The 25,306-nt window shown below is 40.1% G+C and overlaps 1 protein-coding gene across 3 annotated transcripts in view; it reads left to right on the forward strand.

Annotated features, from left to right (window-relative positions):
* The window catches only part of tmem63c (transmembrane protein 63C), a 42,361-nt gene that overhangs the window by 1,149 nt on the left and 15,906 nt on the right, over positions 1 to 25,306 (forward strand). The window contains exons 1-5 of one of the 3 annotated variants that reach the window (XM_004540641.3): positions 11,100 to 11,181; positions 13,203 to 13,428; positions 20,821 to 20,900; positions 21,686 to 21,773; positions 24,659 to 24,696. In XM_004540641.3, the coding sequence (XP_004540698.2) occupies positions 13,219 to 13,428; positions 20,821 to 20,900; positions 21,686 to 21,773; positions 24,659 to 24,696 (416 nt within the window). In that variant the 5' untranslated portion in view covers positions 11,100 to 11,181; positions 13,203 to 13,218. Of the gene's footprint in view, positions 1 to 11,099; positions 11,182 to 13,202; positions 13,429 to 19,689; positions 19,868 to 20,820; positions 20,901 to 21,685; positions 21,774 to 24,658; positions 24,697 to 25,306 lie in introns of those variants that run through there. The other 2 variants (XM_004540640.3, XM_076877902.1) reach the window with 2 other exon arrangements.

Raw genomic sequence — 25,306 nt, forward strand, 5'->3', positions numbered from 1 at the left:
GTATTGCACTTTCAGAGAGATCTCAGAAATATCAAGAAGGGTCAGAATTAGTGTCACAGGTTGGATTAAACAAAGCCTTGCGGGTGTGAAAAGGTCGTTTTTGAAAATCAAGGACTTCAGAATCACTGCAGATGCTTTAAATGAAGGGGAGAAACTATATGTTTTTACCTCAGTGTTTTAGACAAACAGATAGTAGGTATTTGTGTGATCGAATTCATACCTAGATGACAAGAACATTGACTAAATTTGCAGCTGATCAATTGCTTCAGTATAAAATATGTATATATTTCATAGTTTCTTACCAAAGTGCTGTAAATTAGTTGCAGGGTTTTATCCTGTTCCTTTAAAATTTGATCCATACGAGTGCACAGTAAGTGTCTCACAGGCATTAATATTTCAAAAGGCTCTAAGCTGAGATTGAACAAGGGCTTTTAGTAGTGATACGGATATGGTGCACTTGTGTAGCACTGAGCAGGTGCAAAAGGGATGGACAATATTGAGACGTATGTTAGAGCAAGTCTTAAACCACGTTAAGCCTCGTGTTCATTTTCTCCGCATACTTTGTGTTTGGCTGTTTCTTTGTGTTTGTTTCAGCACCACGAGCAGGAGGACAGCTCCAGCTGGGCAAGTAGATGAGATGAGATTCTTTGCAGTTTTGAGATTAGACAGAAGTGAAAAGCATAGCATAATCTGTGAAGATTAATACCATGCATGCAATAATTTGCACAAGTTTTAAATATTGCAAATGTTAAATGTACCAAAATCAGGTGGAGTAAATAGAAGACAAATTATGTGATACCTCTTGGTGTGCTACACCAAAACCAAACACTGTGTTTTGAAAGACCTGGCTAATGTATTTCACATCTCATGGCCCCTACAGGATTAACTGTATCCTATCACATTATTGTGATGTTATTGTAGGGTCTTTACCTTACAATATAAAGTGCCTTGAGGCAGTTGTTATGTTATGATTTGGTGCTTTATAAATAAAGTTGAATTGAATTGAATATCTATTATTTAACCAGTTAATATAAAGCCATGGTTAAAAAACAAACAAACAACAAAAACAAAGTAGATCCTTATGTATGTCAGGCCATAATAAAAAGAGATGACTGTGCTGACGTGCCACCTTTAATACAGTGATGAATGGGAGTTACATGCATATTTGAGTCAGGGATCGGAGAGAAATAGCTCATGTTGCAGACAGATTGCTACTGTGTAGCACAAAACACGGGTCATCCAGTGAACCATCCCTCTTTCTGTTCTGGTAGTAATGCTGATGATGGTGGTAGTCATGCAGTTTCTCACAGTGAGAAATGCAGTGCAGGTATGGCTTGTGTGCACCAGACATTCATGACTGCACCACATATTTGATGTTTTTCTGCAGGTCATCTCCTCAGCCCCACCACCCCACATACCAGACTGCCAGATGGAAATAAGAATGTCAGAAAACCTTTGCTGTCCTTTTAACAGACCGTTGAACACAAACAGAATATCAGAACAAAGCAAAGGCTGATGATACCACAGTTAGCTGCGAAAACTCCATTTGTATTCCACCTGTCATCTAACCACAGCATTTGTTGGCTCGGGCTTTGTTCTTTTGAAGTCTTTAGTAGAAAGTAGGCGCCCTGCTATTTGAGATTCAAGCTGTGAATTTTTACTGCTGTTCCTCCGAGGTCTATCACAGTGATGCTGATGCATGCAGCGCTGTCACTGATGTATTGTGCACAGACTTTCACAAAGAAGCACCCCGCCATAAACTTACCATACAATGAGGAGTATCAGATATTCACAGTCATACATAAATGTCAGACTGTCTTTTGATACTTCATACTGACAGTGCCTTTTGTGGGCTAGCATTCATATCAGATAAACCTCCTTAGACATTCAGAGAGGTCACAGCAGCAAGAAACAGCATCAGATGCTGTAATTTTCAATTTCTAGTTATCAGATGAATCTGTACGTATTAATCAAATATTTCGAAGCAACTATGCTATATATTCATTGCAGTGTTTTTAAATGTGAATATTTTCCTTTTTTGTTATGAACTGCTGGTCACACAGTACAATATGTTATTCTCCGCAGGTATGTTTATTAAAATGATCTGGATATCTGCAACAAATTAAAGTCCATTAAAGTTCTTTATTAATGTTTTCCACAGTAATATGTGCATATATTGCACTCAGCTTTATTTTCAAGCAGCTGTGGTGTTTAAAATAAATAGACTGTACATGTATAGGTTATATAGTGTGTAATGCTGATAATTATATCTGTTTCCGTAAGTCTCTCTTTGATTAAACCATTGCTGATTGTTTGCCTGGCAATTTTTTGTGTGCCAAGTAATTAAATGCTACTTTTTTATGTAAATATGGTTTAGATAGTGACAGAGACGTTTGTCCAGAATAATATTTTCCAACAGACAGGATTTTATGGTTGACGTGGAGGTGAGGTTTATATTGATTGGGGCTCAGGTTTTCTCACAGGCCCAGTTTTAGGATCATCTACAGGAGAATTTGCAGTGTAAGAAGCTGTGGGTGGAATCGTCCACATCCTGTGTGGTGTGCAGAGAAAATGCAGCTCAGAGAGGTTCTGTGGTTACTGAATAGGTCAGGTACAGTGTAATCAAGCATTCATATCTTAGAGCCAAGAATCACAGATGCTACATTGGTCCTAATAAGGACTGGCCCAGTCCACACAGCAACAGCAAGGCAGACACACAACCACAATCTCTCGGGGCCTTCTGAGCATGTGCAGCCAGACAGGAAGCAGGTGTTAGGTTTGTTGAGGATAGCCTGTGTGTGCAGTCATCGCTCCAGTCATGCAAAGGCTCATTCAGCCTTCGGAAGGAGGCTGGGTGGGGAGGGGACGGTGCGTTAACTGTGAACTCTGAGCAGACACACCTCAGTGATCTGTGTTTGTGTGTCTGATGTGATAACGAGCAAGTTGTGAAAAGAATAAAGCCCCCTCCCTTTCCCTCCACTGAGCAGGTGGTGAGCAGATTGCATTAAAACCTCCGCCCCAATCCTCCTCAGCCTCAGGCTGAGTCTGACAGGGGCTGCCCATCCACACATCCTCCGCCCAAAACCCTTCACAGCAGAGGATGTAGCTCCTGCAGAGTTAGGAATAAGATGCATTCACACATGACATCCCTGTCACAACAGCAACAGTCTACCAATCAGATGCACCACATAATAATGGAAATGTCCCCAACTCACTAGCTCAGTGTGAAGTTAATGAAGAATGTCTTGCATGTCTTGCACTGAGATGGACAATCAGAATGTGTTTAATTTTCGATTGTTCAGGCAGAACTTGCCATCTATAAATGTAGCCGATAAGCCGAAGAGCTCACATTATTATGCTCCTGATTTTGTAAATGCACTTTCATCCCTGGACTTTGCTTTGATAAGAAATTATTAAGCTATTATTGATCTTCTGTTGGATTATTTGAGGGCTTAACCATGTCCTGCAGGAAAAGTACCACAGCTGCTTTTGAGTGTGTTGGTGGAAAACTACCGGGGGGAAATCTACAGGGGGCATTCAGTTTTAACCCCTGTCTACTACAGGAGGTTAGACAGAATAATATAAACTGACTCAAGGTGTAAAGTCACACAATTACAAATGCTGCAATGATTGTCAAATGCCAGTGTGAGGTGGAAAAAATACATGTATGTTACTGGGAATTATGCAGGTAATAGACGAAAATATAACTGTACAGGCTAAAACCTGAAATTATGAACATAATTACTGCCGTGCTCCATTTGTTTTTGCTTTTTGTTAATTGTTGCACTGTTGAAATTTTTATTTCTTGTTCATTTTCAGCCAACAGCTAAAGCAGGCATTGACATGATGCAGAAATTGTAGTTCAGTTAATGACTGCAAGGTCAGTCTTCAAGGCTACTGGTTAACCCTAAACCAAAAGATTCCCACCATCACACTTCAAACTTGGCATCGTGTTCTTCTATTGAACAGCTGTCCTTGCTCGGCACCAAATATGAATGCTGCATCTGTCCAGTGAACATTATTCCAAAGCTTCTGGTCTTTGACTGTATGTTAATTAGTAAAATTAGCAAAATGCAGTCTTCACTACATCACTCACTACTAGAGATGGACCGATCCGATATTACGTATCGGTATCGGTCCGATACTGACCTAAATTACTGGATCGGATATCGGAGAAAAATAAAAAATGTAATCCGATCCATTAAATATCACGAAAGCACCTCACAAAACTTGCAACACGCCGTAACTCGCCTCAGAACGTTAGCACGTCGGAGCAGTGTGCATCACGTGATAGAGCGGCTGTGGCATGCGGGACCTGTCGGTGGTCTGGATAGCATTTGGAGCTTTGCTAGCAACCTGGCATTTCATCCCCGACAAAGTTATCCCGAGAGAAGTAAAGCAAGTGTGTAAGTCCATCTCTGAATGTTTGTAAAGCATTCCTGCCTTAAGCTTAACAAACGATATATGGAGCGACTGCCTCTTCTTGCTGCTACTTCAATCATGAAACTGCTTAACGATCAGCTGATCGGCTTTTCTGAGTCCGTCTCTCTGGTTTGTTTTTGGCCCACTTTGCACCAGAAAGAGGAAACCAGCGGCTGAACAACAGAAGCACGTTTAAGCTTGATCAGCTGTTGTTAGAATGTATTTAATATTTCTTTCTACACCAGGATCTTTTTCTACATAGCTGACGCTGGTAACTGTGCAGGGGCGGATCTAGCAAAGTTTAGCCAGGGGGGCCGATAGGGCATGAACAGGGAAAAGGGGGCACAAAGACATACTTTTCTTTCTTATTCTCATTTAAAATGTCTAGCTTTTAATAAATAATTATCTGACACCCAAAGTTTTAATTTGATGCAAAATGAATAGAAGTCCATTACTGTATATAGTAACTATTAAGTCTAATATATATACCCTAGTAAGCTATAGTACTTTTTCCTTTGGGAAGGTACCATCTGTGCAGTCTGCAATTCTGTTGAAGAAAGATGTTGAATCTATTTAATATTTCTTGAAAAATAATTGATTTCTGTGCATTTTTTTCACACTGCATCAAATTAAGGTTGATTACGTCGATTAAGCATCATGAGGTGGAGCGTGAGGGGTGGTTCCCTATTTTTTATTTATTTATTTTTGTTGTTGCTGGGAGTTGGAACCCTATTAGTTAGGTTGCTTAATATTTACGCTAAGTACTCTTTCAAATACCAGAATAGGGAGGATGGTGTAGGTTTAAGTTTATTAGATTGATCAGTATTGCTGAACTATGAAATAATTTTTTTTGCATACAGGTATAACAGAATAGCTTTAGTGTAGTTGTTGTTTTAGTATGAACTTATACAAAATGCGGCAAGATATTTAAAAAACAGTTTTGTTGATTAAAAAACACTATATCGGATTCATATCGGTATCGGCAGATAACCAAATTTATGATATCGGTATCGGACATAAAAAAGTGGTATCGTGCCATCTCTACTCACTACAGACCCTGCGATAAAACTTTGGTATTCCTTACAGAGCAGATTGCTCTAAAGCTGAATTTTTTATCATCAGCCTTTCCTAATTTGTTAAATTTTTAAGGCTTATTTACATCAGAGAATAGTGTTTGGCTCTAGCCTTGCTGGATATCGCAACAGCATATAAATCGTCTAGAGAAGCTGCTAATAATAATAATAAGATACTAGAGAAGCTGCATGGACTTGGACTGCTGCAGGAAGCAGGCTTCGAGTCATCTGTATCTGATGCCAGTGGCCAAGGGTCACTGTAAGCAGTGTACAGAGAAACAGAAGCCAAAGCTTCTCAGCTTGAATGGATTCTCGATAAGTGCTTCAGCCACTGAGGTTTGTTTCACTGTCTGCCCTTCAACATGATTGACAGGAGAGCAAACGCATAGATTATATAAAAGAAAAATATGATCCTCCTTTGAAGTTTGATGAGGCCAGACTGGAGGTTGCACTGACTCCCCATCTCATCTTGAAGTACAAAGCATTACAAAAGGAAAGAGTCTGGTTATCATGGTAACCTAGCTCTCTCTACATAACCCTCTCTTTTTACAGTCTTTTAGGTGATACCATTATTAAGCTACGAATTTTCTCCATTGTAGCTTTAAGGTTTTCATCAGAGTCAAGTGGCAGTTATCTGTTAAATTTTTTTGTCTACCTCCACTCACTTTATCCCATACATCTCAGCACGAAAGGTCAGAGGAGATCTCCCACTATGTGTTCTCTCATGCAGTTTCATTGGCTTTTTAAAAGTCAAATAAAGAGAGATTCTTTATGCAAAACACTTTTTAAAAACTAGGATTTTGCTAATTAGGGTCTCACCTTCAGAAAACCCTGCAGGGCACGGCTGACAAAAAGAAAAGTTCATGCATATTCTACCAGCTCCGAGCCGTCACAAAAGCAAACGATAAGGGAAATGTCAAATCTTTCCTGTCTGTGCAGGTGCGGCCGTCTCGCGCAGAGAGGGCATATTTTGCAAACACAAACAGAACAGCGGCAGGGGGAAAATGTTTAACAAGGCTGCAGTCAGTGCAGTCAAGAGGAGAAGCGCGCCTCTGAAGTCGTGAATGTTTTATTTATGGTGATTGCAAATTGTACTCGGGGTTATATCATAGTTATGGTGACAGTAAGTTGATTGGGTGCAGAGGTTTGGAAGTCACCAGAAGTTTACATTTTATATATAGTTCATTTCTCAGGAAAAACGGGCCCATCGCTCTCTCGTTCTCTCAGGCAGGGGATATATCTTGATCCAGCTGAATGTTTTACGAAGGAATGGGAAGTTATACAGAGACTGTCCACCAAATACTTTATGGTATTTATTAGCCTGTGGTGCAGCTGGGAATTAGAATCCAGCCTCTCTGAAGCAAATTTATATGTAGAGATTACGGTTTTCCCTGACATGGATTTTATATCATAGCAGCTTCTTATTTCAGCATGACAAATCATCTGTGAAGAGATATGGCACAGTTATTTAAAGGATAGTAAAAGCTAATAGTGGATGCCAACACTTGGTTTGAATATTTATTTCTTTATCTTGCTTTCACTGCCCAGCATATCCAGTGTCTTTGATATGGCGCTATATGGTGGAAGACAATGCAAGTTTGTTTGGCCCAGATTCATGGCACAGAAAATGGATCCTAATGACTTTGGAAGCCTCCCTGTTGTTTTTCTTAGCACCACCTGTTATTTTTGTTTTTGGTGTGATTGTTTAATAGTTATTGATGCCAAATTTGCTTCACACATTCATGTCCCTGTCAACATGGATTCCACTCACTTAGGTGAACCCACTGACTTCTCCTCTAGTGCCATCGAGAGATCAACAAGAGTATAATCAAGTGTCTTCGAGCTAGTGGGATTCCCATCAACCCTCAATTGGTTGGACAGGTTTTGCCTTCAGGACTAATTCTTAATAGCAAAGATTCAACAAGGTGCTGGATTTTGGTCCATATTGATTTGATAACATCACACAGTTGCTGCAGATTTGTCAGATGCAGATCTGCCGTTGCACCACATCAGAAAGGTGCCAAACTGAATTGAGATCTGGTGACTGGGGAGGCCTTTTGAGTACAGTGAACTCGTTGACATATCTTCAGGAAACCAGCTTGGGATGATTTGAGTTTTGCAACATAGTGTGTTATAGTGCAGGAAACAGTCATCAGAAGATGGTACACTGTGGTCATAAGGGATGGACAGGGTCAGCAGCAATACTCAGGTAGGCTAAGTCTTCCATTGGCCTATTTTTCTGATGTTGTGCGAATTGTAGCCTCAGTTTCCTGTTATTATCTGACAGGAGTGGACTACAGTGTGCTCTTCTGTTCCTGTAGCCCAAGTCCTTTAAAGTTTGTGTTGTGCGTTCAGAGATGCTCTTCTGCGTACATTTGTTGTGGATGTTTGAGTTACTGTTACCTTCCTAGCAGTGATGGGAATAACGGCGTTACTTTTTTCAGTAACGAGTAATCTAACTAATTACTATTCCTATCGTTACAACGCCGTTACAGTTACTAACAAGAAAATGCGGTCCGTTACTATTTTTCAACAAACAGACGGTTGAAGCTGTCTTCAGCTTACCGCATCTTATATCAGTTGCACAGAAGTAGCTGTAAGTAATCTGGACGCTACAGCTTTAAGCAGCTGCGCGCGCTCGTAACTATAATTAATTACTTTTTCAAAGTAACTTGCCCAACACTGCTTCTTAGTAGCTCAAAGTGGCTATTATCCTCTGATCACTCACTTTAACAAGGTATTTTCAACCAGAAAACTGCAGCTCACTGGCTTTTTCTTTTTCTGACCGTGATCTGTAAACCCTAGAAATGGTTGTGTGTGAAAATCCTGAGAAGATCAGCAGTCTGACATACTCATTGTTATTGGTGCATGTCTGGTGCACAAAACACGTTGCATTCAAGGTTATTCAAATCATTATTCTTCAATATTCTGATACTCGGTGTGAACTTCAAGAGGTCGTATTGTTGGGCTGATTAGATATTTGCATTAGCAAGCAGTCGAACAGGTGTACCTAATAAAGTGCCAGTGAAAGGGTTAGTGCTAATTAGCACATTTTTGCATTGTCACCATCATTGAGCTTGTTGACATGTAAATATTAGCTTTTTGCTTATAATACTACCATCAGTGTTTCAATATGAGGTTCTTTTTCTTTGTGTTTTAACAAATAATTTGTAGGTAATGACACAACAAAAATAGTCTTTTGAAAAAAATCCAGAAGCTGGTTTCATCAAAATAATATTAGTAAGGGCATGAAATATGTCTGGATTGAATCGCAGTTTACCGCAAGTGATTGATTTGTTGATGAACAGTGAAATTGTTTTGTCTGACACACACACACACACACACACACACACACACACTTGTACATTCATGACTTGAGAAAACATCACACTGAGTTATATTCATTCTTAGGAGCCTCCTTTAACCTTCACTACTTCTAAAACACAAAAAATATCACAGTGAAAAATACTGTTAGGTCCATAATGTGTTGGACTGAGATTATGTAGTTTTTATCACGAACGTCACCACAGCAGATGTTAAATCAGATAGCCAACGTGTGTTTGAAATGCAGAGTTTTTACCTTTAATTCAAGGAGATTTAAAAAAATAAATTGCACTGTTTATGAATCACATTTTACAGACAGTGCCTCATTTTTCAATGTTCAAAAGCAATTGGACAAACTAGCATAATTTTAGATATAAGGATTTTTTTTTAAAGATACTTGGATTAAAATCCTTTGCAGTCAAGTACATCAAGTGTAGAATCAACAGACAAAACTAATTGCAGTGTTTTCGCCCTCGAGATGCTCTACCAGACCTTCAGTTGGTGCTTGTTTTTTTTTATATTTCTGCCTTCAGTTTTGTACTTAGTAACTGAACAGCATGCTCTGTTGGGCTGAGATCAGAAGAATATCCAATTTCTTTGCTTCCTTGTCTTGGGTTGCTTTTGCACTATGCTTTGGGTCATTGCTTGCCATCACCAGTGTGTGAATGTGTGCGTGAATGGGTGGATGACTGGATGTGTAAAGCGCTTTGGGGTCCTTAGGGACTAGTAAAGCGCTATATAAATACAGGCCATTTACCATTTACCATTGTCCATTTGTACTGTGAAGCCCTATTTGATCAGTTTTGTATTTGGCTCAATCTGATCAGAGAATACAGCCACGGACACTTTACAATTCATCCGACTGCTTCTAACAGCAGTCACATCCACAATAAACACCAGTGACACAGTTCCACCATGCATGCTCATGCCATAACATTATCTCTACCATGTTTGACAGATGATGTGATAATCTTCAGATCATTAGCTGTTTCTCTCCTTCTCTATACTTCTGAATTCTGATATGAATTTTCAGACTTTTTTAGAAGGTTTTTTTGGCGAAGTCTAATCCAGCGTTCTTGAGTGTAACCGGTGGTTTGCACCTCTATATTTATATTTATGAAGGCATTAATTGATTGTAGACTGACACACTTTGTCTCTCAAGTGTTAATGACTTGGGTTGATGTTGAGAAGTTGTTTTTCTTAACTATGGAAACAATTCTACCATCATCCAATTTAGTTGTCTTCTGTGAATTTCAGGCCTTTTGGTGTTGCTGAACTGGTCAGTCTTTTTTTCTTTCCTCTCTAATCCTCTGGAGTCAACGAACCCGCTGGTGTGTCCAAATCACATGACCAGTTTAAGATGGCGTAGCAATAAGACGCAGCCTCGCTGAGTCTCTGTCTCAACTTGTGTGGAAAGTGCAGACTTTTTAATCTTAACAGTGCAGTTATGTGAATTTTATTGGCAGTTTAATGCAGTCCTACCTCACAAAAACAGACTGAAGCCAGCAAAATAACCATGCCTATGTTTCCCATGTTGTGGACACATCTTACTGTAAACAACACTACAGAAGCATTTCAGATATTTAATAATGTGACAGTGTTGCTCTTAAACTATGTAAAAATAACCGTTACAAAAGCAAAAATGTTCCGAATCACATTTAGTGTTATGTTTTAGATCATCTCAGTAGATATTTGGGTTCAGGTGTTTGCCTTAGTTTGATATTGCTGCTCTCCCAAAGTGTGGTTAGGGTTGGCACAGACAAACACAAACATCCATCAGCTGTTTTTCTGGTGCACTGAGCAGATTAGATGACTTGAGCTAGGTTTTTCTTCTTTACAGCTTGCCATTTTTTCTGCTTGCCCGACTCAAACTTAGGTGTAGCTCATCAGAAGCTCACGGCTCCTGTATTGACTTCAGCATCTGTGATGATAATAGTCTCACTGAGCACAGAGGAAAGATACCACTCATTCTGCCAGCGGGAAGCACAACACTGCTTCACAAGCCAAACATCAGTTTGTAATCTGCTGCGTTGGCTTGGAAGCTTGATTCGGAGGAGGAGAGATGTGGGAGCAGAGGGAGAGGCTTAAAAAGACTCCGGATTTGCAGAGTCAAATAAGCTGGAGGAGAAATGGATACCTTGGGATCAGCATTAGCATGTCTGAGCGTTTAAGCACGAGGGTTAGGACAGAAAAGAATAACCATGGAGTCGCAGCATTAAACTGCTGAGTCATGCTGTGACGTTTGTCCAAATGTTGTGCAAAACCACTCCACAGTCAGCCTGTATCCTTCAGCATCCTGCCCGGTCCTTGAGGTGCAGAAGAAGAGTTTCACTGTTTGCATCAGCAGCCGGCAGCAACAGAAGTAAGTGACTTGTCTGGTAAAGGAAGGGGGGAGAGCTCAGTGGGTCAGTAGAGGTGTGTATAAGCTTCTGCAAGTCAAAGTAAAACGTAGCATGTTTTCAGTTTATACTTACCTTGCGGTCATCATTTCTGTTAGGAAGATTGCAAAAGGGATAGAGCTGTTGTAGAAATAAACCACTTAGATTTAGTCTGTTAATCAGACAACTTGGACAAAAATAATCTCCAAAAATTCATCATCCAGTAGCTGCAGGTATAAACTACACTCATTTCTTATAATTTATGTGACAAACTACTTAATGGCAGTAGGAGTTTCTGTGTTTGTTTAGTCAGAGCACAGCGTTCGCTCTTTGTGCCATAAATGTATTTGTTTACTCGTCCATTTTTAGCGCTAAAACAATCCCTTTGTTTATACTAATGGCTCAAATTCATCACTGGCAAAGGTAGAAAAGGTGATCTATGAAACAGAGTGTGTATGTTATGGATTCAATTTGTGACCAGTCCTCAGGGAATCTCCTTCCAAGTCATCTCCACAGGGAGGATGCTGCTGTATCTGACAGCATCTGAATATTGACTGTAAGCTATACAGTTTCACAAGCCCTTCCTGGGTTATATTTTTAACTTTCTGCTCCTCAGACCTTTTCCGAGTGTGACGTACAACACTCGGGCAGCACTACCATTGATCTGCTCGCCTCCTACACGAGAAATCTTGCTGTGCACAACATGAGGTGTTTGGTAAATGCTTCAGAAAGCTGTGATGGAGCTTCTCAAGAAGTGACATCATTGGTGCAGCGATAAATCATCCCTAGATTAGGTTCAGTAATCGTTGCCAATTTGATGGCTTTTAGTCTCCTTTCCTTTTTTCTCACTCTGGTACCTTTTCATTTCTTGGCTGCCGTTTCCAACTGCGACTCACGCAGCGTATTTACTACAGAGCATGCCGTTCTGTGACAGCAACAACATCTCGTGGAATATTATTTTCACCATGAAATCTGGTCGTTTATGTGAATCTGCAGCACTGATGCGGAACTTTGTCAGCACTGCGTTTCGGCTCCATTTCCTCCGAATGTTTATTTAGTAAGGAGTGTACACAAGTCGAGCAGCTGGGAGTGGGGACTGTATTGATTGAAAATGAGGATGGTGTGTGCTGGAGGACAGATGGTTCAGGCCTTCATTCTGTGGTCATGGCAGTGTGAGTGATCATATCCTGTGCACGCTTCACAATCTGTTCGAGCTTGCAGTTGGGTTTGTTGTTAACTCTTGTTGGGCTTGTTTGTATTTTTTCTAAAGAGCATCCGGTAAATCTGTTATCCAGTTTGTCACTTTCATGTAGCATCTCTACTTCCATTTGTCTGATAAAGAAAAGGAGCAAACGGATCAATTGTAGCTAATGGACCGTGATGCTCATTAAACTGATCCTTGCAAATGCAATCATAACTGCACTTAGAGTGTGTGTGGCACTTGTCTGATGAAAGTGAGTCACAGCAGTGAATGAACTTCCAGTTTCACAGATTATTGCTAACTAACAGTGTCATTCTGATTCTTTACAGGCAGAGGCTGGGTATTCAAAAGATGGGTGCAATAACAACAAAGACTAAAGCTGTTTAGAGTGACCCGTGTATTCTTTGAGAGATGAATTGCCACATTATTTATCACACAAAATGAAAAGGTTGGCTCATAAACCGTGAAGTAAAACTCCTCATTTAGCTGGATTGGGTGCTACCGCCTAACTTGAAGTATGAAGGTGGTTCTTGTTAGCTAATATTAGCACACTTTAGGTATATAACACTGCTGTGTAAGTGTAGTTTATATACCACCTGTGACTCTTTGAAAGCCTTTCATCTTCAAAAATGAGGAAACTTATTTGTTAAGCAGATGAAGTTTACATGTAATAAAATGTGCTTTTACAATGGAGTTTTTAGCTAAATGCTAAATATTAACATGTTAAGATAATGCTAAATTAACATTAGTTTAAATACTATGGCTGACACATTGTAAGTGATGCTCATCTGTATTTCCCATTAGATATGGTCCATTGCTGATGGCTCAGTCTGAGCTGTTCGTGACGAGAGCTTCCCCTGTGGAGGCGAGGCCCGTGGAGCTAGATGTTCTGGGGTTCCTGCAACGTTTTGGGGATGAAAACAGCACAGCTGAGAGATGCTACCGCTCGCACTCCCACAGCAGCGTCCTCCAGGGTCTGCCATTTGGTGGGGTTCCCACGGTCCTCGTCATCAATGTCGTAATCTGGATGGTAAAGACTCAACCAAACTAACTAACACTCAATATTACTACACAATAATACAGAGCTTCCCAAAGTGTGGGGCCCGCCCCCTAGGGGGGGCGCAGAGCCATTGCATCGGGGGCGCGGTATGAAAAGGGGAAAAAAAAAAAATGCTTGGACACTGCTAGCACAGGGCGCCCGAATATGCTGAATATGTTTCCAAAACAACTACTAACTACTCCTACATGTTGGAGATGTTAGCTCTTTATACAGTAAAGTTACAGTGGGATACAAATAATATCAGGCTCATCCTGCCACGATTTAATCCCCCGGTTCAAATCACGGACAAACAGTATCCCACAGCTGTTTATGTTTTTGAACCCATTTTGCACAGAGAGGCATTTTTTTTTTTTTTTGGAAAAATGTATTGATAGCAATGTTGAATATTATTACACAGGAAAAAACAACTACATGTAAAATAATGACACCGTGACGCCTCTGCCTTTCTAAATGGAGGGACAGTAACTGCGTGTGTGTATGTAAGCCTGTAAAACCTGAAGATAGTCAGATTAACAGTATTTTGTTTCTATCTGCCATTCTGCAATTCCTCTCATGTAAACAATAACGTGGCGCACAGCTGACGTGAAAAAAGGCACATACCTTTGACGTTGCGTGACGAACTCTGTATTCCTCGTCCACACGTTAACGCAAAAAAAGGATTTAAAAAAATCTCAGTTATCGGTGATTCAAAACACCGTTTACGTGTGGACGAAACAGCTGCGTTTTCAAAAATACCCGTGTAGGTGCGGACGTAGCGTAAAAGAGTTAGTAGTTTATTTTATTACTACCTGCAGATTACTTGTATTTGCTTAATTGTTTACTAAATGTTTGAGGTGTGAAATAAACTGCAATGGAGCAAAATATGGGCGTGTGTGGTTGGAGGATGTGTTTGTGCGTGCGCGCGCACCCGGGGGGCCGCGAACATTTTTCTTGTAAAACAAAGAGGGCCCAGCAAAAAAAGTTTGGGAACCACTGCAATCATACAACAAAGTCACAGTAGCATGCAAAAGTCTTGAGCCACCCTTCATGTCATTGCATTTTCTTTCCAAGGAGCCAGACTTTTCGTCATTTTTATTACGTTGGTCCTGAGTAATAGTTACCTGAGCTTTGTGAAGGTCTCTGGGCTTTTTTGGCTGATTTTTCACTCATTATTAGTCCCATTTTGTACCCAATCATTTTCCAACTCATGTTTTTTTTTTTGTTTGCTAAACCACTTAACAGTAACCTATGAGTCATTCAAAGCATAGAAAAGGCACCTAACTCAATAGATGAGCCAGTGTTGTGTCTAGATATTACAGATAGCTTAGCAAGGAAGCAATTTTAAATGGTATCTTTAGGCAACAACAGAATTTGTTCCCATTTCTTTATCTGAATTTATGAAAAATGCCAAAGATAATACAGTTTGACAGGCATTAAATCTTATTTTTGCATCAACAAGGTTATTCCCAAAGAGTTATTAGCTGGAAAACCTGACATGAATCAGCGTGGTGTCCAGTGTGTCCTTATAAAATCTGATAAAACTGGGCAAGTGGAGGAAAAAAGAACAGGTAGCAGATGAATAGCGTTCACTGAGATGCATCTGGCCCTTGAGTTGATCCATCTACTGTTTGCTAAATGGTCTCAGTGAAAGGGTGGCTGTGAAGAAGCCATTCTTATGGAAGGGAATCAGGGAGAAAAGGCTGAAATATGCCAAATTATACAAGAACTAGACTAAAAAAATCAGTGATAACAGGCCTGGATTGATGAATCCCAATTTAGTTCAAATCACTGTGAATAGTTGACCTCCTAACTCTTTCATGGCATGCATTTTAAATTTGTCTTTGCTATTTTCTTTTACCTAATTTTTGTTTCTGATTAAAGTTAGATCCACACATGAGGACATTCACTTTAAATTTCGATAGAACAGTTGCAGTATATGTCCTCGTAAGTGGATATCAGGCCCTTGTAGAGCAAAATGTAGTATTTTCTTCTAGACAACCCAAAATGTGATGTCCACATATGTGGACACCAGGTCCTAGGAGGTTAAGGTGGTGTTCAGAAGAGAGTTAATGTCTACAGCCACCTATAAAATGTAGAGGAGGCTCGGTCATGGATTGAGGGTCTATTTTAGCCGGTGGTGATAGGGACGGATTTATGAACATAGAAAAGTATTGTCAGACAATACGGCAACACCTTCTTTTTTCAGCATGACACTGATCCCAAACACACTGCCAGGGGCCATACTTGGATACAAGAACACACAATGGAAAACTGTCAGTCATGGATTAGCCTCCCCACAGCCTGGGCATCAACATTACTGAACAGTGTGAGATCATTTTGACAGAGAATGAAACAAAAATATACTTTATTTCCACATATGTTTGCGCAAGTTTCTGTAAATACACCTATTTCCAATTTTCATGCAAAGTATAAAGACATTAGGAAATCCCAAGGTTTTTGCACAATACTGTAACTCTGTAGCGTCATGGCAAATTGAGAGATAAACTTATTTCAAGTCCTATGTTGATATTATCTATTCCTATATTGATTAATCTACTCACTATTCCCTTTTTGTCCAGCAGAAAGTAAACAGTGATTTGTCTCACAGCTAATATTGTTCAGAGACTTTTTCTCTGAGCGTGAAAAAAACAGAATATCTTTATATTCGAGAAACTGAAACAGTGGAGTTTTGTATGAAAATAAAAATGAGATTCTTGAAAGTTATTCTTTCCCAAATTATAAATCCTTCAGCTTTGGTAAAAGCACATAAACATCTTCCAGTTTATAATATTTGTGTCACCTTCCCCTTTTGTATATTTAGAGCCAAAATCCGTAACATCTGCACTAAACTACCTAATCTTACAACTCTGACAAGGTCAGTAGCAAGTTGTGGGAATTACTATATCCTGTATAACATTTTGCATATGGAGTCTTTTGCATAATTATTGTGATCTGTGCATGCACAATCTATAATCCAAATGGAAGTAAAAGCACTGAAAAAATAAAAACCTTCAATTGCTGCAGGACCAGGATAACACCACTACCTTTACTCAACCTACCATAGCTTTTCAAACCTATCCACCGTGTACGGAGGTTGACCCAAACGCAGGACTCCAAAGATAAAAGGTTAACTCAAAAGGCAGCTTCAATGTTGAACTCCTACAAAGATACAAAAGAAATGCAGGACAGGAGTAAAAAATCCAAAAACAGATAATCTTCAAGGAGAACATGATACTAGGAAAGACACGGCCACAAGGAAAACTTGACAAAGGACAAAGGGAGACAATAACTAATGAGGGCAGAAAAAACAGGTGGGAATTTCAAAAGCAAATAAGTAATAACAAAACAAGGGAAGTAACACTCAACATATAACACGCATGAGAGGAGAAACTTTCACAATAAAACAGGAAATCTAACTAACACCGAGACAGTCTCTCAACACAAAATTGACACAGACAAAAAGGTAAACAAACACAGAGACACGACTGACTTCACAAAGGAGACACAACAGGACAAAACCCAGAGAAGAAACTAAGGGAACAGAAAGGGAACAGACAGGGAACCAGTGAACCAAAAGTCATCTATAACTAGCCTAGAGACACAAATAGGGAACCATTAACAATAAGAAAATAACAGAATACAAATAATAAAAATCACAAGGAAACTACCAAAACTCAAAATCCTGGGTCACACATCAGGGACCCAACTCCATTAGTTTTGTTTTTTCTTTTTAAAAAGCTCTTAAACAGGATATAAACCAGTCTCCCTGGTGACAAACTTGTGATCCAAAGCTTGACTCCCACTTGTTCCGCATGATCATTCAACAAACAAGGAGCATCAGGAGGATATCAAACACTGATTCATGTGTCCTGGAAAAGCTAGAAACACACAGAAAGCTTCATGTTTTTTACTAATTGCATGACATCCCATTGATTATGCAAATTTCAAACCAAAACTCTTACAATTGCATGTAACGTCAAAGAGTCGTGACTTGTTTTGTTACCACCACTCCAACCTCCTTCTGTAGACTTTGTTACTCTTTAAAAATTGAATTTGCACTACAGCCCACTTGTCTGAAATAAACCAAAGGCTGGGGCAAACTGCGCTGTCCTATCAACTAAAGGCTAAATGCCAAAAATAGAACTTTAAAAAAAAAACAAAGGAAAACCTTTTCTGTGTGTCTAATATTGCTACAGTGCGTGCGTGAGGGGCCTGAACCAAAAGGTCATCCTGTGCGCATATCTGCGGCACCAGCAGCATCTTACAGAACAGCAGTAATTGACGCCCAAGGACAGAGCCTTTTCTGTGAGGGGTTCCTGTGTTCTTAGATGCATGGATTTCTTCATATATATATATATACATATACACATACACACACACACACACACACACACACACACACACACACACACACACCCAGCACGCCCCTGCGGGCGGTTTATCCTTCAAGCTCGGGTCCTCTACCAGAGGCCTGGGAGCTTCAGGGTCCTGCGCAGTGTCTTAGCTGTTCCCAGGACTGCGCTCTTCTGAATAGAGATCTCCGATGTTGTTCCCGGGATATACATGCAGAATCACCATTCAAGTTATTTATTAGGACAGTCAAAATGTGGTGTAGGCGTGAATGTCAGTGATAATGGCTTAAAGCATTTTTAATTTGTAGTTCTCTTCAGGAAAAGGCTGGAAAAATAAACCCAAACTAAACCAGCGCCTTGCAAAAAACAAAACAAAAGCTCAATGCTTTCTGTTTGTCTCCTCATTGTCTGGGTTTTGCATAATTATGTACAAGAACAGAGAGAAATACAAACACATTATGTACATGTCATAGACGTCAAGTTAAATCTGCACATTTTAACGTCCTTTTTTGCAAAGAATAATACAGCGTGCGCACTGTTTACAAACACAGATGCATTTCTTTTCCTCCCGTGTTCCAGATAATAATAGGCTTCCATTTTCAGCTGTCAGCTAACTCAGTTCCACTGTCAGGCCTCGTCAGGCTTGATCTCTGCGCTGATAGGACTTCTCCATCTGCCACCTCCATGTTTTAATTGGCTCATTTTTATCAATGCCTGGTTGTCAAGCCAACAGCGAAGGTTGAGCGCTGTCTCTTAATGACGAGCATGAGTCAAAGCGTGCTTCCCCCCAGGTGACGGGAGCACGCCTCTGCATCAATTCCATCATCATACAGAATAAATCATCAGTGGGACTTGAGGAGAGCGTGCCCACGCATAAAGACAGAATAAACCGAAACAACTGGGAAGAGCTGGGCCAAAACGAGATAATGGAGAGATTCTTATTGTGCCCTGACTGCTAATGTAAACACAGGCTGTTTATTCATCTACAAGCCCCAGTCAAGTCCTCTTGATTGTCATTGCATGGCTTTAGAGTGAATCATTCGACATTCATGGGCGCTTTCTTCCTATTAGCACAGCTGTCACCCCTTATCCACTAAACCTAATGTCTTTTCAGTTCAAATGAGGTAATAATTTAATTGCTGCAATTAAAATCAAACAGTCATCACCACTAGGGCTGGGCCATATTATACCGTTCACGGTAATACCGGTATAATGTTAGGCAACGATAGGAAAATGAAATATCGCGATAGAATATGAGTAAAACGCGCATGCGCAGTGTTTTTGTTTTCATACGCACATGGCCGATTGTTGAGTGAAACAGATGAACCAGAATTGGTTTGTAAAAATGGTGCAACTTCAGTGATGTGGAACTGGTTTGGTGTTTGTCCGTCAGATACACGACAAAGCACATTTTTTTGCAGAACATGCAAGCGGCCGTCGTTATTGTCGTATTTGTCGGACTAAGATGCTCTTAAATCTGGGAGTAATCTGGGTCCTAAACTCCGTATACTTCAGGTCAAACAACACTGCAGCATCACTTAGAGTTAAAAACTGTCTAAATTCTTTCATCTTTAATAAAACGATCAGCATTGCTGCTTTACCAGGTGTAACTATGAAGTTTAACTTCCAGGCATCCATGAAAACAAAATGTATTACATTTAACGGAGTTAGAAGCTAGCAGGAAGCTAGCGGAAGTTAGCTCGCTAGTTTTGCTAGTTACCTAAACATGATATTGCATGTTCTGACTGAGAGATTTCTGAAAAAATTCAAACGTACAGCTCTGCTATCACTTCCAACATAAATGAAGACAGGAAACTAAACAGCAGTGACGTTTGTAGGGTTACTGAAGTTGGGCTAGCTGGTATATAATTATGTGCTACGTGATCGCTAGCAACACAGCTATGTTAGCATAACATAAACAGTGAAGCTGGAGGACGAACACTAACACTTTTCCACTTATAAAAGTTAACGTGAAGGTTCTTCATGGTTAGAGACAAATGCAATCGCATGGCAGGATGCTGTAAAAGGACCAAACTTCAGTCAGGAGAACAACTGAGATAATGCATCCACAATACGAGGTTAGTCATTAATATACTGCAACAACATGGGAATAGAGCAGCTGCCAGAGAATTCAACATTAATGAATTAATGGTACAGAAGTGGAGGAAGCAAGAAGAATGAGTTTAATAAAGTTTGATTTATCTGACTGCTTTGTTTCGCTTAATGTGCCTTATAATCCCGTGCACCTTATGGTCCGAAAAATACGTACTGCACACTGCAGTTTAATGTTGCAAAGCACCTCTTTTTAACTTCAGTGGATATTATACATGGTTATGCTCAGGATATGTCAGCCCATTTCTACTGGAAATGCCTTTTGGTTAAACTTTCAGCAAGGAATTTGCATTTGCACTGTTACATTTTATAAAGCTTTAATGTACATAAAAACCAGCTTCTTGTTTAATTTTTAAGTGAAAATAAATGATAGGTTGTCTTTTTGCGCTAGTAATGTTGTGGAGTTGTATTTTGTCTCGCATCAATTATATCGTCAGTTATATCGTTATCGCAAATTTTCAAATATATATCGTGATAAATATTTTTGGCCATATCGCCCTGCTCTAATCACCACTTTTACTGCGTTTGTCAACCTTCATCCATCATGGTCCAGTTATGCTCAATGATATTTCATCAGGGAAGCTCAGCACAAATCCACTATTGTACAGGATTGAATAGGGTTTTATTTTGGACCTCATTGTTGTGCTCAGTTTGCTCTCCATTTGTGGAAAATGGGAGGTATTCAGCTTGACCGCGCTCATTTTTTTCCTCACTGAACAGCATATGTCCGCGTGTGCTCGCTGATCTATTTCTGGACCACATAGCATACAGACAAAAAATGCTTCATTAATGCTGTGGCATTTTGAATCTGTTGTTGTAGACTGCTTTTTCGAGTGATTTTAGACAGAATCAAGGAGATATTTTATCTAGAGTATAATGAGGACAGAGACTGTGTAAAATTGTTTTTCTGTGTTTGTAGTTTTTACTGCTGATCTTCTCATGTCTGAGGAAAGCTGCTTGGGACTACGGCCGCCTGGCTCTGCTGATGGAGAATGACAGGTAAATCTCTCACTCAACAATATCAGTTAAACTCTGACAGCTATGGCAACTTTTAACATGTAGTAAGAAGCCTCAGTGGAGAGAGAGAATTGATGCTCTAGCTCCCTCTGCTGCATGTAAGTGGTGGCAAACTGCCTTGCTATACTTGAAACACTGATAATACTTTACTGTATTTGTTTTATATTAACAGTGAAAGTAAAATTTCATGGGATGGTCAGAATTTATTCTTCGCTTAATTCTCTATTGAATGGAAACACTGATTTGGACATTTAAGCATGTTATCTATCTTATATCCACACCTATGGTCAATTTAGAATAACCAGCTCACTTAACACTGTTAATGTTTTCCATCCAGGTTCATGCAACACTCTGCAGCAGTTTTCTTTGTGCTCGCTCCGAATCTCCTCTTCAGGGGAATGTGGGCTCGATTAGTCCTGCCTGACCGACGATGCCCTCGTAGCACTTGAGGGCAAGCAGCATCTGTTCTCTTTGCCAAGCGGTCGTCTCTCATTGTAATTCAATTACCCTGCTTAATTTGACATCCTGTTGAACTGTCAGTGTTATAGCCCACAGAGACAATCCACAAATTCAACTGCTGCACTTGTTTCACCATGTGAACTGGACCACATGTTATATTATTTTAATGTCTTCTGTGTATGCACAGATTGATCCCAGATGGGTACAGGGACTGCAGCAATTACGGTACATCTTGGTGTATTAATAAAGCCATGTCCGGCTATGATCACCAGGATTCTGTTTCTTTGTGTGTATTCTTCCTTATGCAGTCTCACATCCCTGTTTTATGGAGAACCAAGTGAGAAAGAGAAGTCGCCTTCAGAATCCAGTCCCTCTGACTCTGAGACCAAGGACATGGTATGCTCAAATCTTATCTTACATTTTTCAAAGGATACCTCATAATTTATTTCCCGTGTTGCAACATTCTTGTTGTTCTTCTGCTCCTGCTTCTTCTTCTTCTGCTTCTGCATTTCAGGTGTGTTTTTATTTCACATCATCAGACTAGTTTAAAGCCACAGCAGACAGTTGTTTTCAGTTTCTGGCAGAAGTTATGACGAACACACCGCATACTCATGTACCAAATAAGAGATGAGCTGTTGAACATAGTGGAAAAACTAGCAGTAAAATATTTTATGTGCTTATTAGGGGTTTGGAGAGTTAGCAGTCAGCAGTCACATGTGATAAATTAAAGCTGGTGAATGTGTAAAACACACTTGCCAAACGTTGGTCAGTTCTTTGGTTATTTCATGCTTCTAAATAAGCAGTTTTTGCTGACTCTGAGCTAGTAAACTGGATTACCGGCCCAGAAAAGAGCAGTGCCTCATCTTTGTTGAAAGAAGCTCCCCTTAATCTTCTGTTCTGACCACGAAGAAGCTTTGCCATGGAATTTTTTCTCTGGACAATCTAGGTCAAAATACATGCAGTCATGTGGTGGGGAAAAAGGAAGATGTGAGCTAACTTCTCAGGAGTGGACATCCCAACAAATTAAACCCAAGGTCAGAGTACAGCAGAGTACATGACAGTACAATTAGACACAAAGCTGAGCAAGTCTGTCTCGTTCAGACGGTTTGCCAGGAGAAAGCCCCTCTTCTGTAAAAAGAACGTAAACAGCCTGGGTTAGGTTTGCAAAATTGCATCCGATGAAACCGCAAGACTTTTGGAACAATGTCCTTTGAACAAATGAGGCCAAAATGGAGATGTTTGGAAATAATGCACGGTGCCACATTTAGAGAAAAATACAAATGCCTCTTACCAGCTGTCAAACATGGTGGTGGAGGGGTGATGATTTGGGTTTGTTTTGCAACCTCAGGACCTGGGCACCTCGCTGTTATTGACTCAACCATGAACTTCTCTGTATACCAGAGTACTAGAGTCAAATGTCAGGACGTCTGTTTGACAGCTATAGCTTGGCCCAAATTGTGACAAAACACGTGACAAGACAATGATCCCAAGCACAGCAGCAAATCTGCAAAAGAATGAGTGAAAAAGAAAAGAGTGAAAGTCATCCACTCGAACTCGAGACCTCAACCCAACTGAAATCCTGTGGTGGGATCTTCAGAGAGCTGCAAATAAAAGAATGCCCACAAACGTCAATCAACTGAAGCAACATTGTAAGAAAAAAAGAGGGCAAAAGTCCATACAGGATGATGTGAAATACTGATGAAGTCATGTTGTTGAACTAAAGCTACTAAATCAGATGGTGTACTTAATTTTTCACTGTGAATTTTTTTTCTGCAAAGCACTGGAAACCAGGAAGGGGGCTCATAATGGGATAATCAATACAATCAATACAATAGTATCGGAGTACTCTGCATCAGAAACCCCACTAATGCAAAAAGCATTTAAGTATTATCAACAAAGATCTGGATGCTTAACATGAATGAATGTGCTGTGTGACTGTCGTAGAATTAGATACTATATCATCTGAATATTGTCACTCATGCATTAATGTATAAGTAGGCGTTTATTATTAGCAGCAAATCAACTGGTGCTCATTTCGAATGTTTCGTATCCAGCTGCACCGAATGAATGTTTTCACTGTGGATTAATCTGCCAATTATTTTATTTTTGCGAGATGTCATTAGGCACGCTAAACAATTATTGCAAATGTTTTGGTAATTGATTCACTTGACTTACTGGCTAACAGATGAATGAGTTCATATGTGCTTGTATAAATTGTTGAGCAGCTGAATTCATAACAAAACATTAACATTTTAAGCTTTTTATGTGTTTGCGTGCAAAAATCATGATTTAAAAAGTATCTAGTAACTAAAAGAGTCAGATAACTGTAGCAGGAAAAAAGTCATTGAAGTGACATATAGCAGAGAAGAATCAAAAGAGGCTAAAATTTGTACTTAAGCACAGAAAGCTGCTTGACTAAATGCACTTAGTTCCAGTTCACAACTGCACTGAAAAGCTGCAGCTGACCCTTTCCACGTGTCTCTCTCTTGATCAGTGACCCATGTTCAGCTTTATGTTTGTGGCGTGCATGTGTATTCTCATGCATTTGGCGGCAAAACACATCCAAACAAAAACATCAGTCTGCTCACCGAATGGCTCTACAGTGCCACTAGTGGTTAAAAATACCACAGCATATTTTTATGCACTATAATAGTGTAATTAGGGCAAAGAGGCACCGTGTTTGAGGAGGAAAAGGGCAGATTCCAGTCATCGTTACACTGCAAATTATGAAGGAGAGGGCCTCATTTTAAAGAAACACTATCATTACCAATAACATTGATGTTAGACAGTCTGCCAGTCTTCCTGATTATGTTCTTGTGTATTTACACTAATTATACCAAGGTGTCACAGTTAATTTCCCAGTGATATACTGATGTCTAAAAAAGCTCCATCCTGAGCTTCCATAATAAGTCCTCAAGTCGTCACCACCAAGATGGCACCAAGTCAACAGTTGTAAGAGGAAAGTTTGGATCATTACTCAGCGGGTCTGTCTCTGACTCCATGGCACCTGAGTGATAGGCTGAGGTCATTCCCTGCATGTTTATAGCAGTGTAAGTCAAAGAGTCAGACTGGAGTCATCGTGCTGTGCCTGCACTCAGCTGAGACTGCAGTAAACTGATTACAGCTCCAGACCTATTAAATCTCCATCTCTGTGTCACTTTGCAGACCGTGTTACTATTCAAATGGAGGTTGAGTACAAGTCACCAGATATATAACTGCCGAAACGTGTAATATGTCTTCAATAACCAGTTCACTGGCTGTTTTATGATTCTTTTTTTCAGGGCTTCTGCTCATGGCTGTCATCGCTTTACCATATGAAGTAAGTAAACCTAAAGCAGCTGCTCCTATAATTGTTTCATCCTCCTCTCATCTTGGCTTCCAACCCTTCGCCAGCCTGTTGTCTTCAAAGCTGATGTCACCATTGAACGTGAAAGTCTGGTCTTATATCTCACTTAGCAAAGAAAATGTTTAAAAAAAACAAAAGAGTCTAGGCTCATGCGACCGCTGGTGCCACGGTTTCCTGTTGAATATTTGCACTTGCTCGGGTCTCGACTCCACACAACAGATTTAGAGCTATAAAAAAGCAATTTCGGTGGTATCCATGGTTTCCATAGTATTATGGTGGAGTTTGGGTGCTTCTGTTTTTAGCTCTCCTTTGCCAGTGGCTCACCCTGGGATCCCAGGCGAAGTGCAAACCCACCCTGTGAGTTCTCGATGTGTGGGCTACCATGAGACCAACGTGCACTTCTTTTCTTTCATGCCTTTTTTTCTATTTTATGACACTGGGTTTCCTGAACCTCCCTGATCTGGTAACCACAGATTCTGACACCAAAGTAGTGGTGCCACAGTTTTTTACTCAGGATGAGGTAGAAGCTGTGAGGGTCATTTTTATCCAGGTTCGGCCTGTATGGAGCCACTGCCACATGAAG

The sequence above is a fragment of the Maylandia zebra genome, linkage group LG19 (genome assembly GCF_041146795.1).
Source record: "Maylandia zebra isolate NMK-2024a linkage group LG19, Mzebra_GT3a, whole genome shotgun sequence".
NCBI classification, from domain to species: domain Eukaryota; kingdom Metazoa; phylum Chordata; class Actinopteri; order Cichliformes; family Cichlidae; genus Maylandia; species Maylandia zebra.